Source organism: Poromitra crassiceps (assembly GCF_964638095.1).
Source record: "Poromitra crassiceps genome assembly, chromosome: 6".
In the NCBI taxonomy this organism is placed as follows: domain Eukaryota; kingdom Metazoa; phylum Chordata; class Actinopteri; order Beryciformes; family Melamphaidae; genus Poromitra; species Poromitra crassiceps.
The window spans coordinates 39254832-39273883 of NC_139627.1; the positions used below are offsets into that span (position 1 = coordinate 39254832).

The window sequence follows — 19052 nt, forward strand, 5'->3', positions numbered from 1 at the left end:
CAAACCCTCTGTTTACAACCAGTGTTGGGAAGTAACGAGTTACTAGTTACTCGTTACTGTAATAATATTACTTTTTCCAAGTAACGAGTAGTGTAACGAATTACTATAGAATATAAGTAATAATATTACAGTTACTTCAAGATAAACGAGCTCGTTACGTTAGTCGTTACATCTTTTGTTGAGTCCATTCTGTGATGCCGCTGCGCTGCAAAACGACACGCAGTCGGCATTCACTGATCACAAGCAGCATGGCTTTTAACGCTCCCAAAACAAGGTGACGTCACCACAGAGCCCATTCAGAGCACCAACAGGCAGGCAGGCACACCTGACACCTCCCTCTCTGTCCTGCTGAGCCGAGGAGGAAAATCCGTGGCTGCGGATATATCCCATGACTTTGTTTTTGTCGGGAAGAAAGGTGACACGATTGAACATCAAAGTCAAATGTAAACGGTGTCCAGGACAGGTAGGCTACTAACACTCTTTCCACTGTGAAAAACACGAGCTCAAACTTCCTAACGTTAACGTTACGAGACGAGAGGACAGCACAACAGAAACCGGAAAACTGTTAAAATACAGAGATAACGTAAAAACTCACAAGCTGGTGGACATCAAACATTGCTGTTATTATTGTCAGGTTAATGTTAATGTTGCAGAGCTAACGTTATTTGTGACACAAACTTGTTAAGCAAAGTATGTACGTATGTAGCCTATACGTATTGAGTTTGCATTGGCAGTGCATACTGCATTCTATAAAACAGAAGATAAAAGATTGCATCTTGTCAGTCATCACTTTGAGCCAGGTGTGCTCTTCATCAAGCATCTCTGTAGGAAGCTGTGCTCTGGCAAAGCGATTAGTTTAAATGGAACGGCACATAATAGACCTAGTTCACACATTCGCACCGCAAAGTCTGCATTTTGATGAGAAAAACGCTATGGGCCTTTTTCACAACGGGCATTTGTGTCTAGAAGACAGAGTATACACAGGTGCAACCAACTAACTAATTAAGGCTCCAGCACTGGAACACCTAAATGGATTGGAAGTTGGAAGCCCTAATTAACATCTTGGTGCACCTGTGTTACCTCCTGCCTTTTAGACACAAAATCGCTGCAGTGAAAAAGGCCTATTGCCATTTGTGTGGAATGTAACGGAAAAGTAATATAACGAGTATCTAACGAATTACTTTTGGCATGGAGTAATAAGTAAAGTAATAATATTACTTTTGAAAATAGTAACGAGTAATATGTAATATATTACTTTTTTAGTAATGAGTGCCCAACACTGTTTACAACTTGCAGCAACCAGCAGCCAGGCGCTCTGGGAGAGCGTGCGCTGCCTCTTATCACTGATACAAATCAAGTCAAAGAGGAAAAAGACAAGATCAACAAAAAGAAAACGAAATGGGGAGTTAACAGCAACACACTGAGAGACGTCCTTGTACAAAACATACCTGGACTCCAACATACTGAAAGCAGATAGTTTTCAGTCTACTCCTGCCTCGCGCCATTTACGTCTTATAAGACGCGCAGACGTTAACGCAATTCCCTGGAATGCGAGTTTAAACGACCCAGTTACATGGCGTTGCATTCTTAGACATTGCCGTTTTATTTTGTATGTTGTTACATAGGCTACAATTGGCCAAATTATTAGTTAGCTTAACTCTAGAATTGTGCCAGGTGTAGCAGGCACTAAGCGGCCATTTTATCCAATGATAGCCTAATCTTGAGCAGCCGAGGGGACTATTTTGTCTCACCGGTTCTCAACTCATATTCAAGGTTATGAAAACTACATTTTGATTGCAAAATGCATGGAAATATAAATGAATGGTCTTGTTTTGTTTCTTTGGCAAGTGACCATGGTATGAGTGGGTTAATGCACTTCGAGGTGTCCATTATCACTTTTTAACTCATTGAGTGCCAGCCACTTTTGGAGAACGGACGCTCCCAGTGCCAGAGTTTCAGAGCGTTTTCAGTGATTTCTCGAGGCCCACAGAATATTGTGTGATATTACTATGTAAACACCGAACACGCACAAAGAACGATGAGACTCTCTTCTATCATCTGCAAAAAAAAGTTTATTGATACCATTTTCCGTTCTTTAGTTATGAGCCGGAGAAGATAGGCTGTTTTGAGCAAAAAGACAGGTTTCAAATTATAAGCTGAGATATTCAGCAATTTGTGAAATGAAGCATTTCAAGCACATTCACTGACTCTAGCTAATATTTTCTGATGTAGTGACGTGGTGTAGTTGTGTGGTGCCTGCATGCCCCACCCCCCTCTCCCCCCCTCAGCTGCAAACTCCTCCCCACACTAACACACAGCCTACACGCACCCAGTCTATTTTCGGAGCACTTCGTTTTTGTGCGCCGGGCGGCTCCCAGCGCGACACGGAAATGCCAAACCGGACTGCAGGGAAAGGTTTGGCCCTTCGGCGTCGGGTGCCGCCTTTCTGGCGGGTAATCGTGTGGAGAAACTATATGCAGACAGACAGACAGAGGCAGAGGAGCTCAGTTGTGGGCGCGGATTGACTGCGGTTCGCAGACAACGTCAGCTGCAGACAGAGCAATCTATATGGCTCTGGCTGCAGCATGCATCGGTTTCTCTTTGATCACAGCTTTTTCCTCCTGTTTTCCGGACCTTTCTGTAATCTGGAGAGCACTGTCGCCACCTAATGAGTCCGTAAAATAGGTTATACACCTTCAATAGCTCCCATATTTGTACAGGAGATGCCTGAGGCTTTGATCCACGTCCCACCGTCAAAAAACGCAATTGACGAACATACTCGTCCTTGGCACTCTACGTTACTAAACGAAATGACGAACATACTCGTCCATGGCACTCAATGAGTTAAGGGACTTTGTGGAAGCAGCCGGTCCTCGGCTGGTGCCTCGGACCGGTTCACGCTTCTCGCGTCGTCCCTTAAAAAGTGATAATGGACACCTCGTCGTGCATTAACCCTTACATAATATCCCTGTCGACTCAACAGTGTAGTCTCATTTAGCCGTTTGCTAGCTAGCCGCCCTTTTAACGGCACGTAAAAGCTTAAAAACTCATAAAGGTGGTCCTCATATGTGAAGATTATCCTGCTGAACACTGGTTCGCATTTGAATAAGCTTGTATTAACCACAGACCTTATTTGAAGCATCGCGCCAAAAACCCATTCAAAAATCCCATAGGCGAAAACAGTGAAGAACCGGGAGTGTTGGCATCGATGTTTTCCGGACTCATTCCTGCGGCTCTCTATTAATGCTGTAAATAACATCTTTTTACACAGCCGGCCTCTCCCATACAGTACCTTTGCAAGAATTCAGACAAACATCACTGAAATCTGTTGCAATGTAGATACTGGAGACAATACATGTATGACTTAATTTTTCTGAGCTAGCAGGATTGCGTTGATAAGAGCTCTAGGTTTTTAGCAACAGGCTATAAATTGAGAGCTAATATAAAATGCATTACATATAATTATGAAAAAAAGAAGAAGAAGAATATCTTGGTATATGAGACGTCTGGTGGGGAGCGGTTCTCACCCTCAACTGGACGGCCACTGTGATGGGACCGCACCTCTCCAGCCGCTGGATGAAGGAGTTGGCTCCCTTCTTCTTCAGGATCTAACGAGGGAACGAAAGAGCCAAGAGGAAACATGAGACATCTGCACATCGAGCTTGATGCAAAAGGCCACTGAGGAATATGGACTCATTATCACATCATCATCACCAATTAGTATCACACGAGGTCGCAGGGCTTTGACAGGTGATCAAATGTGATAATTAACAATCTTTTTGTCTTCGCTGCAGTGGAGGTTGTTTGCGATGCACACTGAACAGTCCCATTGGGCCACTTCTGTATCGGTCCCAATTAACGCGTTTCATCAGATGCTAAATGCTAATGCTAACTCTGCTCGTGCTGTTTCCGGTCTACTGTAATGTTGCCTCATGCTATGTTATGAGGCTCCTGGAACAGTTGGGGGGTGGTCGTGGGGAGGGGCTTACGTAAGCCTCCGCTCTAGATGGCTAACAGAGATGGTGTGTGTGTGGGGGGGGGGGGGGGGGGCAAGAGCTTACACAACCAGCAAGATATCACACACACACACACACACACACACACACACACACAGCAGTACATTACGGTTTCCAAAGCATACAGCAGGTAGTGTGAGGAGAGAGAGAGAGCGAGAGAGAGAGAGAGAGAGAGAGAGAGAGACTGCATATAGAGAAAAGGGGAGGTACCAGTGAAAGTTATGAAACATTGTGGGACAAAATGTTTTCATCACGAGGTGTGTGGTTTTTGTTTTGTGTTTTTTTAATGATCAAAAGTCATGAGAAAATCACTGTTATGACGTGTGTGTGTGTGTGTGTGTGTGGGTGTGTGTGTGTGTGTGTGTGTGTGTGTGTGTGTGTGTGTGTGAGCACGTGCATGTTTTCCTCTCTCTCTCTTGGCAGGGCCAGAAAAACACATCTAATTCCCAGAGGTTTATATATACCACTATGGTGGGAAGTAGTACCAATTGGACTGTTTTTTTCTCTCCAAATATCCTCTCCTGTTTTTCCATCAATCAGCACAGCAGGCAGTTTTCCAATTTGGAACACCGAGCTTCTGACTGAGTGTGTCACAAATGGCGCCATTTTTCCTACCACTCCCCACTCCCCACTCCCCACAGTTCAAATGTAGGTTTTATAACCTGCCACCTTACAAGAAAAGAAGGTTCGAGCATCACATTTGCCTTAAAAGTTTCATTTTATGCTATTTTTAAACTGTTGAAAACATCCAGCCTCTGTGGGACTCTATCCGCTCTGTCTCCCCTCACTAACGATGTGTGCTATCTTGAGGGGGCGGGACTTCTGATAAGATGATCTGTTAGGATAGATCCATCTTTGGTGCATTTTTCCATGCTATGCAGCTATGCTACAGACAACATGCTATGCAGCTATGCTACAGACAACATGCTATGCAGCTATGCTACAGACAACATGCTATGCAGCTATGCTACAGACAACATGCTATGCAGCTATGCTACAGACAACATGCTATGCAGCTATGCTACAGACAACATGCTCAACCTGCTTTGCAGCTATGCTACAGACAACATGCTATGCAGCTATGCTACAGACAACATGCTATGCAGCTATGCTACAGACAACATGCTATGCAGCTATGCTACAGACAACAAGGTTTGGTCTTCCGCATTCAGTTGGCGGGGGCGACACACACTGTAAGCGTGCAAATTAAATGAGTGTTACTTTGTGACAAAGTTACGGAAGTCAAAACGGCTCGTTTGGAGGCATTTCCTCCTTACATGGCTGGTGTGGCTTTATCTGGTGACCATGTGTTTTGAGACTAACATGTTGTTTATATAGCCTGCCCAAGTCCTTTATGTTCTTCTATATAGAATATGGGGTTCTATGTTCCCCGCTCCTGCTAAAAAGGGTTCTATGTTCTCCGGGTCCTATGTTCCCCGCTCCCGAAAAAGGGTCCTATGTTCCCCGGGTCCTATGTTCCCCGCTCCCGAAAAAGGGTCCTATGTTCCCCGGGTCCTATGTTCCCCGCTCGTATGCGTAAAGTCGGCGAGTAGCGCACATAGAGAGCGGGGAACATAGAACCCGGGGAACATAGAACCCGGGGAACATAGGCATGACCCCTGTAAAACCAAATGTTTGGCTCTAAATATAACCAAATGATGAGAATAGTTTTAATGACTAGAAAACATATATCAGTTGATGTTCATGTGTTGTGGGACTCAATACGTAGTGGAATATACTGCAGCAGTTGTATCAGCGGGGCTGTGGTCACCGTACTGTACAGTACCTTGGTGAGATCGTGGTACCTCCGGGGCTGGCGAGGGGCGGTGCAGGCGGTGCCAGGGGGCGCCGATGCCATCCTGTGCAGCAGCAAGGCGGCTTTAGGCCCCCTCAGCCCCAGGCGGCCCGGCGCTGCTGGCACCAGAGAACCAGTCTGAGTCAGCTTGGACTGGAAGAGCTGCTGCAGGAGCACACTCTCACTGGCTGCCGGGGACAATGCACACAGAGGGAGGAAAGTCAGAGCGAAAAGGAGGAACAGCATTGGTGGAAACAAGGGGGTGGAGGAGGATAAAGAGAGTTGGGATAGACACAAAGAATGAGAGAATGGAGGGACGGACAGAGAGGAGGAGAGAATGAAGGAAAGAAAGACGCACGGGAGGGGGAGGGGGAGGGGGAGGGGGAGGGGGGTTAGGCTGCATGTAAACAATCATTCAGTCCATAGGCGTGGGCAGAGCGCGCCACTCGACAACACGTGGAGCGGGCCGCAACAAACAATGAGCTCATTCAAAGAGCCAGAAAACATGTGTGTGAATGTGGGTGTGTGGGTTGATGCAGCCTCTCATCTGACATGCTGAGAGAGAGAGGGAGAGAGAGGGAGAGAGAGACGAGTTAAATCCTCTGTTATGCGGTGGTTCTCAGAATCAGAAAAATAGAGAAGGATGGAGAGTAGTGATGCGCGGGCCGTAGTTATAACCGCGCTGACCGCGGATATCCCGCCCCGCGGGCGGGCCGGATCATAAAAATAAACATTCTGATTAATAGCGGATGGGTTGCGGGCGGTTGAAACGATGCATCATTAATGAGGAACAATAATATAAATTACGTTCTCTAGTCTATGAACGTATTTTAAGCTACATTCTTCGTCAGGCACATTCTTAGTCGCCTATTGTAGATCCCCCAAAGGACCCACGGCCGTAAACCAAACAATAGCCATGTGCTAGGTCGCTAGGCTTTTCGTCCATATATGGTCAATGATGTCACCCTCAAAAAGGAGTCTCCGCTGAAGACGTGTTTGAAGAGAAGATGCGTTCATATTTTCCCATACAATGAGGCAATCCAGTAAACTAAACTTAAAGCTATAGCATTAGCCGAGTAAACTACATGAGGGTAAGTGGTGCACTGGACATAATACAGCAAGGAAGTTTATTTGGAGTCTTGGACTGCAGCGATCACACCAACGGCAGCAGAAACCGTAAGTTCGCTCCTTTTATAGCGTTTTATAGCGTTTATAGCGTCGGGTGCATGGCGGGCGCAGATCTATAAATAGTATGAAATAATTTGCGTGGATTTATGGCGGGCGGACGGTTCATGCATACACGCGGATTATATGGCATAAAAGCTCATCCGCGCATCTCTAATGGAGAGACATAGAGAGAAGGAGAGAGAGAGAGAGTGTGTGTGTGTGTGTGTATGTGTGTGTGTGTGTGTGTGTGTGTGTGTGTGTGTGTGTGTGTGTATGTGTGTGGGGTGTCAGGCTGACCTGAGTAGCTTTCATCAGGCAGAAGAAGAAGAGTCACTGCGACCCATCGATGCTTGTGTGTAAGTGAGTGTATGCTCGCATTGTCACGTAAAAACTGACACAAATCACAGTGACCTGCTGGGGGCGCACTGTACCTGAACAACCAAGATAAGTGGACAGAGAGAGAGAGAAGCAGAGCTATCTATCATCTTTTAAGGCCTCTCCTTTAAAGGCCCATTCTGTAACTTCTGACTCTTACTGACACCGGTGGCCTTTAGAGTAACTACAGTAACTCCTCGAGCTGGTGTGCATGTACTGTACCGTACTCGCACCCCCCCCCCCCAGCAGCTGCCTGGCTAAAATGACAGCATAGACCTGGTGTTGGTTGCTTTGCAACGTTAGCTGATGAAAGTCACTTGAAAATGGCAACCTGGACAACTCAGCATTGAGACGGCCAGGAAGTATTCTGGATGAATTAGCAGACGTTATTATGGCATGTTTGGTTGTGTTTTGGCTTGCGTTGGCTGCGGGGAAGTGGATACTAATGTTAGCATGAGCCAGGAGCTAACTGCCTGCTTCCCCTATCATACAGTCTATGCCTGGGGCTGATATGAGCTGGACACGACCAAACTGAACAGGGACTTGATCTGTTACTGCAGTCAAACAATGTTCCATAAGCATAACAGTAGTAACGGCATATTTGAGACTACATTATCTACACAAGAAGGTAACGTTATTAGCGGAGCTTCTGCGTGGTAAATCGATTATCTATATTAGTTAGCCATGTTAACAAGCAAGCTAACATTATCTAATAGCCAGCCTCACAGTAGCTAACACAACAAGCTAACACTAATGTGCTGGTGTTAGCTGGACGGTCACATTGCTGCCGTTTGGTCAGACGGGCTTATCCTTTTCTCTCTGGACTTTTTACTGGACTCTGTGTTGTTGGTTGTTCGCTGACGTTCATTGACTGCATTAGCTAACATAAAGTTAGCCTGCCTTCTTCTTCTTCGTTGGTGTATTTACTGGCTGAAGCGCTGATAGGCAGGCTCCTTAATGCGCAGAAACGTCACATCCGGCTGATTTTCCGCGAAACCTCGGCCCGAGAGGAGCCGAAGTCTGCTCATAGAATTCAGCTGAACGCAGAGAGACACGCCTGGTCAAATTTTTTAAGTTACATTACGGAGCATTCACTCATTGGTAATTAAAAAAACACTTTATGGACATTAATTTCTTCCAAAATCTTACATAATGGGCCTTTAAAGAGGTTTGCAATGTAGTGAACGACTGACTCCAGAGCCAATTGGGCTGTTTTGGGTTTTGGGAGCGGGAGATCGAGAGAGTGAGTTAGGGAGAGAGAGAGAGAGAGAGAGGGAGAGAGAGAGAGAGAGGGAGAGAGAGAGGGAGAGGAAGTAGGCAGGTAGGTGGACTGAGCAAGGAAAAACAAACATGAGACATGGACTCATTTTAGGGCCTAATTACTCACGGCCGCAGGGGTAATTGTCTTTTCATTTAAAGCAATCATTCCTATCACCTATACAGAACAACACAGAGCCCTCTGCTTCCCTCAGACACCCCCCTGCCAGCCCAGCAACCTTTAACCTAGAGGCGTTAGGCGATGAGATCCACGCGGAGAAACCGCATTGTGCCTGTGTCAATTTACCCATTGACTATTGACTATGAGAAGCGGGTTTCTATGTGCCTCTGTTTGTTTGTGTTTATGCACACATATGTTGGGGCTAACGGGAGGATGCCTTGGCCCGTGTGCTGATGAAAGGGAGCGAGGCATCGAGTCGCTCAGACGGAGGGACAGCAGCCAAGCGTGAGTGAAGGGCTAGCTTTTAGAAGATTAGCCTCATCATGGAAATTATAGCAATTAGGCTGCTGGACGCGAGGCTAGCCTGGCACTCGCACAACGACTGCTGTGTCCTGCTAAGCACCACAACACCCCACATCTGGCACCTTCTATAGACAATATACACACTGATGGGGCTGTCCGCCGCATATGGAAACACACACACACACACACGCACGCACGTGCACGGACGGACATACACACACACGCACGCACGTATGTGCACGCACGGACACACACACACACACACGCACGTATGTGCACGCACGCACGGACACACACACACACACACACACACACACACACGTTAGTGGTTCTTCGTGCCAGTAGTTTACACACAAGAGTATGTGTGTGTGATCAACTTGGGGTGTTCATATGCCACCATGTGCACATATGTGTGTTACGCATGTGAATGACCAGCACTTACATTTCATAGTAAACAACAGATTCTGAGGGAGGGAGTCCTTGTTTCTTGTAAGAGATCCCGTGAGGTCATAAGAAATCTAGTGGGAAACAAATGGACACTCACTTATACAGTACTTGTAGTATGTAGCATGTAAAATTCATGAATAGCCTTTTACCCTGACCTATATCTGTGTGGGTGGACAGACTATAGAGAGCCAAAGTGGAACGTCACTTCCTGCTTCAGCACTGTACCAGAGATTTTCATCCGCCATTTATTTTCCCATCGACATTTCGTAAAAAATGATTATAAAAAAGGGTTTTACTGGTTCAAACCAAACGTTCAGCTAACGCTAGAATCGGGAGAGACCATAGAACATTTCACTCGGACCAAAACGTAAAAAAATGCGGGTTTGAAGGTACAGTGCTGAAGCAGGAAGTATTGGTCACTTTGCCTCTCTAGACATGGATAGAAAGGGTACTACCAAAGTGGCCTGCAAGAGATAATTGCACATAGCATTTGATTATGCCATGCCATGATTATGGAAATGACAGAACTACTGAAATATTAAACATAATAGCCACTAGGGGTGTCACGGTACACAAAAGTCACGGTTCGGTACGTACCTCAGTTTTGGGGTCACGGTTCGGTACGAATACGGCACGGTATGAAAACGGGGAAAAAAAGCAACAAATCCCAAATTCTGTTTTTTCCCTTTGAATATGTCTGAATTCTGGTTTTTACGCTATTTTTACCATCAGAAATAGTGTCTAATATGTGGGAATGAATAAATGTCCACTATTTAATAAGATCTAGGCAATTCACACAAAAAGGTTTTACTCTAGAGCAGTGATTTTCAAAGTGTGGGGTGCGCCTCCCTCTCAGATGTCTGTATTCCAGCTGTTTGACAGGGCAAAGGCATTTCCCCCCACTTTAAATCTTTATTGTACACAAGTTTGTAAACAGAGCGCATGTGTGGAGTAGCCTAATACTCCCACCAACCCCTCCCCCTGTTGTATTTGTTTTATGTAGCATTTGCTATTGATGTGTTTGATGTAAGCACTAATTTGTAGGGGTGTCACAATATATCGTCCCACGAAATTTCGCGATAGTAAAACGTCACGATATGTATCGTTGAGATGAAATCTCATATCGCGATTTTTTTTTATATATATATATATATATATATATATTTTTTTTTTTTTTTTCAAAAATAGACTAAGAAACGTCTTTGTTTGTTGAAGTTCAATGTGTGGAAAGTAGTTCAGTTGAACAAGTCTCTGAAGAGACACATGAGAAGTTATACAGGAGAGAAACCATTCAATTGAGTTTCTGGCAAAACTGTTTACTTGACAGGAAAAACTGAAGATGCATAAAAAATAGACTAAGAAAAGTCTTGTTGTTTGAGTTTGAAGAAAAACTGAAGATGCATAATGAGAATTTATACTGCTGAGAAACCTTTTAGTTCAAAGTAAATCTAAGTGACGGTGTAACTCATTCTATTTCAAGATAAGCCTTATCTCCAATCTCATGTTTTTTCTAGTTGTTATTGTAATAACAATTTCCCACAACAGCATGTTTTGTATTTGTGCATTTCAAATAAAATACTACTTTTCCAGTCATATATTGTCATTATTCAAGTTTAAAAAAATATTGTTAAAATCGTATCGTATCGTATCGTTATCGTGAACCCAGTATCGTGATACGTATCGTATCGTGAACTGAGTGTATCGTGACACCCCTACTAATTTGGAATCCTATCTAAAAGCGGCCACTAGGCGGCAGTATTTCTTTAGTCAATGTCAAAATACCTACGTGTTCAGTAGAAGAATAAAACGGCAGAAGAAGAAAAACTTCTAAACCCTGTTGAAAGATGTCTGGTTGAGTCTGCTTGACCGCATCACTCATCCCACGCGATGTAAGTTGCTTGTTTACAAGTTAACAGCTTTGTCAGTGTTATGTAACGTTTAGCCGCTACGCGCAACTGGACTTTGTCGCGGCTACGTAACGTTACATTGGCAAGCTTACCTCGTTGGCTTGATGTTGACAGAATTTGCAAAACAGCTTATCGCCACAAAACGTCCCATTCTGTGAACGCGGATTTCTATGGCCCTTGTGTTGTTTTGGTGTGTCTTCTTCTGTGGCGTTTAATTCAATTCAATTCAATGCCGTTCAAACAGCGTTTAGGTGCTTCTGGATTTGACGTATTCGTCGTGTCGTTTCACGTACCGTGAAACAACGTACCGTGATGCATGTACCGTGACACCCCTAATAGCCACTGGAATGCACGGTGAAATAAAACCTGGTAAGACACACCAGCTCAGAGTCTCATGCATTGTGGCTATGCTGAGTTATACTTCCTTTGATTTGATGCATTTCCTGTTGAAACAGGATGTTTCAAAAGTCTAAACCAATGGAATATTAGTCAGGAGAGAAAGGCAATTTTATTTGATGGGAGGGGCGGGACTGTTAAAAAGATGGGGACTTGAAACAGTAACAACATGGCAAAATAATCTCTAAAAATATAAACCTCAAGATATACAGTAAACCACTGTAGTTTTGCACTATAATCAACTGGTTAAAACTTAGCCAGAACTGTAATCATGACACATTGTTTGTGTATTGAGTTCATGCTATAAAAAAATGGTTTGATATGTCTTGATTTGTTTTACATAGTGAAACATGTTTTGTAATTTGTTCAGTTTAGTTGTATTTGTCTTGTGCTTGTTGTGCCTTGTTATATTTGTCTGTTTGCATGTTTGTCTGTGTGCTGTCATGGATGGTTGCTGCTGAAGTATAGGCGTTGTCTGGACTTCTTGAGCATATGCTCAGAGTGCAGACTCCAAGTGAGGTCCTCACTGAGGTACATGCCTAGGTATTTAAAACTGCTGACCCTCTCCACAGGCTCCCCACCGATGGTCAGTGGGGTGTACCCGCTGCCCTTCTTCCTTCTGAAGTCCACCACCATCTCTTTTGTTTTGCTGATGTTCAGGGACAGGTTATTGGACTGATAGTGCCAGGTCTGATACCTGGTTCAGGTAAGCCTCCTCGTTGTTATCGGAGATCAGACCTAGCACTACGGTGTCGTCAGCAAACTTAAGGACGGCGGTTGAACTGTCAGAGGCCACACAGTCATGTGTGTAGATGTTGCAGAGCAGCGGGCTCAGGACTCTCCCCTGGGGGGCGCCTGTGTTGAGGGTCAGTGAACTGGAGGTGACGCCGCCGCCCACCCGCACAACCTGGGGGCAACCGGTGAGGAAGTCCAGCACCCAATTACATAATTGGGTGTTGAACCCTAGTGCCGTCATCTTAGCCACCAGGTTGAGGGGGACTATGGTATTGAATGCTGAACTGTAGTCGATGAACAGCATCCTCACATAGTTCAAGGGACTGCTGTTGTAAATGAGCTTCGGCTATATACACGTTGTGTACAGTTATCGGACATTGCTTCTGCAATTGTCAATGTTTCTCTGTCCTTGTCCCTTACAAATAAACTAAAAAATAATAATAAATAAATAGAAGAAATAAATAGACAGACCTGTCCTGCATAGTGTCTGACGGTGAAGGCGGGGCCCTGGTCTTTGGGCGGGGGGTTTCCGTTGCCGTCCTTGGTGGTGAGAGAGAGGCCGCGGGTCGGGGCGGAGTCCAGCTGGGCCGACAGCCTCTTGTACAGGGTCTGCTCTGCCGGCCGCAGGCTCTGGCTCTCCTCATCGACCACACACAGCAGGCCCTGAGGCTTCTGAGGGGTGAGACAGACACACACACAGCAGGCCCTGAGGCTTCTGAGGGGTGAGACAGACACACACACAGCAGGCCCTGAGGCTTCTGAGGGGTGAGACACACACACACACAGCAGGCCCTGAGGCTTCTGGGGGGTCAGACACACACACACACTCACGTGGCATGATGTGGCAGTCGTGTCCTCCTTGAAAATAAATAGCAGCGAACTATTGTTTTGTGATAGCCACAAACTAAAAGAGAAATGCTCTTTTAGTTTGCCCACTCCACAGGCAGGCTAGAGTACAAGGGTTAGTGTCTCGCTCAAGGGCGTTTTAGCAAGGCTGATGCATGCTGTCACAGGGCCTAACCTGGGCCCTTACCAGGGCCTAACCTGGGCCCTTACCAGGGCCTAACCTGGGCCCTGACGAGGGCCTGGGCCTAACCTGGGCCCAACTATTACTCCTTATATGCAACCCTGCTGCCCAAATGATGTGCTGTAGCTTCCAAAATATAATTACAACAAAAATGCACCCCGGACAAAATTAGTTTTTGTGATTGTTTTTCTGTATTGTTTCTGATTTGTAACTATGTGAGCGCTACGCTGCATACTAACATACTTACACTAAGTCCAATTCCTTGTATGTAATCTGATTACTTACTGTGGCAATAAAAGTGAATGTGAATCTGAAATGGTGTGTGGACACAGTGCTGTGATTTCTGTGTATATGATGTGTGAGCAGACCGGAGTGGAGCGGTCTGCAGCAGCACTGTACCTGCAGGAAGAAGTCCAGTACAGCCGGCTGGTTGCTGGGGCACCGCAGCGTCTCCATGGCGACGCCCTCCTGCAGACTCTCGGCCTGCTCCTGCTGGAACAGCACCTCAGAGACGTGCTGCCTCACACGCTCGTTGGTCATGTTCATGCACAGCTGGAACACACACACACACACACAACAAACACACATCAACCTAATGTAGAAACACACACACAACAAACACACATCCACCTAATGTAGAAACACACACACACACACACAACAAATGCACACAACAAACACATCAACCTAGAAACATACACTTCAATGCACATGGCAAGTGCCTCAGAAACACAGTGCTTGCTTACGTGCTTGTATTTAAAGCACACAAACACACACACACACACACACACACACACGCACGCACGCACGCACACAAAAACACACACACACACACACACACACACACACACACACACAAACACACACACGCACGCACACACACAAAAACACACACACACACACACACAAAACACACACACACACACACACACACACACACACACACACACACACACACACACACACACACACACACACACAGCTGTGACAGACAGGGGAGTGAATGGGGCATAAGTGTACGAACAGGCCACTCATACACTTGACCACAGCTTTAAGAGCACTCTTGCACTTCAATATGGACACAATTCCTGCTGAGATACATGACCTTTTCCTCACCCAGCAGTCAACCAATCACAGCACAGGGAGGAGTCCATTGTCCAATCAGACCTCTTGGTCTGGGGTGTGTGTGTGTAGGGCTAAAGTGAGACTGCTGGAATGACATTGATGTAATGAGTAGGAAGAGTACAACATGAAACGGACCAATGGGCAGTAGTTGTGCTTACACTTGGCCTGAAGCCACTCGTATACTGCAGCGCACTGTAAATGCACAGCTACAGTAAAAACATCAGGCTTTGTAACTAAAGCCTCTTACACCAAGTGTTCCATGAAAAGAGACTTTAATTGGGTTGAAAGGATGTTGTGGTTTAGGAATGCTCTTAGCACACTTGCACAGCGGTGGGCCTCCACATGGAGATTCAAATGTGACTGCATCAAGCCCCCAGGAATAGCGCTGGGCTGTGAAGCCATTTGAACATGGTGGCGAAGCTCTGTATTGCAAGTCACGTGACGCCATGCAGCCCAGAAAGGAAAATTCCCATCCACTTGCATGGGGACCCCGGCAGCTGTTAAACCCAGGGGAATTTTTTCCGGGTGTCACTCAAAGTATAAAACAACTGTTTTAATGATCAAATAATTGTTTATGGGGCATTTTTTCTTCAGAAGCCACTAAGAGCCGTATACGGGTGTATTTTCTTCATCTACATCTACAACCATGGGTGGGAGGGGTGGGAGACGTCATGGAATACGTCATGGCACACATGCGCACTTCGCCTTGGGCCGCATGGTCAGGAAGTAAAACCAGGAAGAAAAAAGCCCCCATGATGGCTTCATGCGCCAGTGAGCAGCCTCCGTCCGAATGCATGGGTGGGCGTGGCTCGTCCCCTATCCAGTTCTTTTAATACATCCATGGACTGCATTCATCAAGTTGCAACCCAGAACTGGATGCAACTATCCCTCGTAAAGCAATTTTGAGCACCTATGTAGAAATAGGACTTGGATGTCTGGGTTTGTAACTGTGGCTGTTGCCTCACAGCAAGAAGGTCCCAGGTTTGAACCCTGGTCCGTCCCAGGTCCTTTCTGTGTGGAGTTTGCATGTTCTCCCCCATGTTCGTGGGGGTTTCCTCCGGGTGCTCTGGTTTCCTCCCACCACCAAAAGACGTGTACGTATGTTAGGGTTGTTGGGTGTGTGCGCGCACGCCTGTGCAGGGACAGCAGTTGAAAATTAGCCGTCAGGCTAATTGTTTACAGTAAAATTTTACAGTAAAATATGTAAAATATGTTTACAGTAATGTTCATTAATGTGCATTGTCCCTCAATGGCGGCTGCAGCTCAGGAGGTAGAGCGGGTCGTTCACTAATCGCTTTGGATAAAAGAGGTCGGTGGTTTGCTTCCCGCCTCCTCCAGTCTGCATGTCGAAGTGTCCTTGGGCAAGACACTGAACCCCAAATTGCTCCTGATGGTGTGCCAGCACCCTGCGTGTGGTAGCCTGCTGCCATCGATGTGTGAATGGGTGAATGTACCTACTGATTGTAAAGCGCTTTGGATAAAAGCACTATATCAATGCAGGCCATTTACCATTTACCATTTAGGCCATTTACCTCAAATCAATCAATCAATCAATCAATCAATCATCAATCAATCAACAAATAAATAAATAAATAGCATTAAAAAATCATGTAGCTTTGACGAAAGTATGTCAAAAATAAAAATAAAATAATGTAAAGGCCCCAAAACAGCTCCCTAACATGAAAACCTAACAAGGGTGTTTACAACTTTCCAATGACCTCAGGGATCCTATTAGTGAAAAGACACAACAAATAACAGGGTTGGATGCTGGTGCCTATTAATGATGAAACCCCTCCAGGACCTTCTTTTTCCTTTGGGCCTGTGATGCTGTCAGAACACTTTGGACCTGCTGGTCCTGTGATCCTGTCAGAACACTTTGGACCTGCTGGTCCTGTGATCCTGTCAGAACACTTTGGACCTGCTGGTCCTGTGATCCTGTCAGAACACTTTGAGCCTGGTCTGTGATCCTGTCAGAACACTTTGAGCCTGGTCCTGTGATGCTGTCAGAACACTTTGAGCCTGGTCTGTGATGCTGTCAGAACACTTTGAGCCTGGTCTGTGTTCCTGTCAGAACACTTTGGACCTGGTCCTGTGATCCTGTCAGAACACTTTGAGCCTGGTCTGTGTTCCTGTCAGAACACTTTGAGCCTGGTCCTGTGATGCTGTCAGAACACTTTGGACCTGGTCCTGTGATCCTGTCAGAACACTTTGAGCCTGGTCCTGTGATGCTGTCAAAACACTTTGGACCTGGTCCTGTGATGCTGTCAGAACACTTTGGACCTGGTCCTGTGATGCTGTCAGAACACTTTGGACCTGGTCCTGTGATGCTGTCAGAACACTTTGAGCCTGGTCCTGTGATGCTGTCAGAACACTTTGAGCCTGGTCCTGTGATCCTGTCAGAACACTTTGGGCCAGCTGGTCCTGTGATGCTGTCAGAACACTTTGGACCTGCTGGTCCTGTGATCCTGTCAGAACACTTTGAGCCTGGTCCTGTGATGCTGTCAGAACACTTTGGACCTGCTGGTCCTGTGATCCTGTCAGAACACTTTGAGCCTGGTCTGTGATCCTGTCAGAACACTTTGAGCCTGGTCCTGTGATGCTGTCAGAACACTTTGAGCCTGGTCCTGTGATGCTGTCAGAACACTTTGAGCCTGGTCCTGTGATCCTGTCAGAACACTTTGGACCTGGTCCTGTGATCCTGTCAGAACACTTTGAGCCTGGTCCTGTGATCCTGTCAGAACACTTTGGGCCAGCTGGTCCTGTGATGCTGTCAGAACACTTTGGACCTGGTCCTGTGATGCTGTCAGAACACTTTGAGCCTGGTCCTGTGATCCTGTCAGAACACTTTGGGCCAGCTGGTCCTGTGATGCTGTCAGAACACTTTGGACCTGCTGGTCCTGTGATCCTGTCAGAACACTTTGGGCCAGCTGGTCCTGTGATGCTGTCAGAACACTTTGGACCTGCTGGTCCTGTGATCCTGTCAGAACACTTTGGGCCTGGTCTGTGATTCTGTCAGAACACTTTGGGCCTGGTCTGTGATGCTGTCAGAACACTTTGGGCCTGGTCTGTGATGCTGTCAGAACACTTTGAGCCTGGTCCTGTGGTCCTGTCAGAACACTTTGGGCCTGGTCTGTGATGCTGTCAGAACACTTTGAGCCTGGTCCTGTGGTCCTGTCAGAACACTTTGGACCTGCTGGTCTGTGATGCTGTCAGAACACTTTGGGCCTGGTCTGTGATGCTGTCAGAACACTTTGGGCCTGGTCCTGTGATGCTGTCAGAACACTTTGAGCCTGGTCCTGTGGTCCTGTCAGAACACTTTGGACCTGCTGGTCTGTGATGCTGTCAGAACACTTTGGGCCTGGTCTGTGATGCTGTCAGAACACTTTGGGCCTGGTCTGTGATGCTGTCAGAACACTTTGGGCCTGCTGGTCTGTGATGCTGTCAGAACACTTTGGGCCTGCTGGTCTGTGATGCTGTCAGAACACTTTGGGCCTGGTCCTGTGGTCCTGTCAGAACACTTTGGACCTGCTGGTCTGTGATGCTGTCAGAACACTTTGGACCTGCTGGTCTGTGATGCTGTCAGAACACTTTGGACCTGCTGGTCTGTGATGCTGTCAGAACACTTTGGGCCTGGTCTGTGATGCTGTCAGAACACTTTGGGCCTGCTGGTCTGTGATGCTGTCAGAACACTTTGGGCCTGCTGGTCTGTGATGCTGTCAGAACACTTTGGGCCTGCTGGTCTGTGATGCTGTCAGAACACTTTGGGCCTGCTGGTCTGTGATGCTGTCAGAACACTTTGGGCCTGGTCTGTGATGCTGTCAGAACACTTTGGGCCTGGTCCTGTGATGCTGTCAGAACACTTTGGGCCTGCTGGTCTGTGATGCTGTCAGAACACTTTGGGCCTGGTCTGTGATGCTGTCAGAACACTTTGGGCCTGGTCCTGTGATGCTGTCAGAACACTTTGGGCCTGCTGGTCTGTGATGCTGTCAGAACACTTTGGGCCTGGTCTGTGATGCTGTCAGAACACTTTGGGCCTGGTCTGTGATGCTGTCAGAACGCTTCCATGACTTCCACTTCTGGCTCACAGCCCTTGCTTGAGAAGTGCTGATCTCGAAGCGTGTTGTTTGGACGGCGGCAGTGCTAGTTTTCCTTCCGTCAGTGTCTATTCCTCGTCGTCTTCGAGCTCGTCGAGTCTATTAAAAGCTTCGTCCCAGCAGGTGGTTGATTGAGTTAGCTCATTAGCAAAGCGCTGAGCAGGTACAACACACCCCTAACAAACACAGCTCTAATTAACAAGACCGGCCCGCGTTAATGACCCTGA

At 46.5% G+C, this 19052-nt stretch overlaps 1 protein-coding gene across 1 annotated transcript in view; it reads right to left on the reverse strand.

The window, feature by feature from the left end:
- The window catches only part of myo16 (myosin XVI), a gene marked incomplete at both ends in the record, with an annotated part of 165579 nt that overhangs the window by 49723 nt on the left and 96804 nt on the right, over positions 1-19052 (reverse strand). Inside the window, 5 exons of the mRNA XM_083638226.1 lie at positions 3528-3608; positions 5803-5999; positions 9537-9612; positions 13051-13251; positions 14006-14158. Of these exons, the coding sequence (XP_083494352.1) occupies positions 3528-3608; positions 5803-5999; positions 9537-9612; positions 13051-13251; positions 14006-14158 (708 nt within the window). The remainder of the gene's footprint in view (positions 1-3527; positions 3609-5802; positions 6000-9536; positions 9613-13050; positions 13252-14005; positions 14159-19052) is intronic.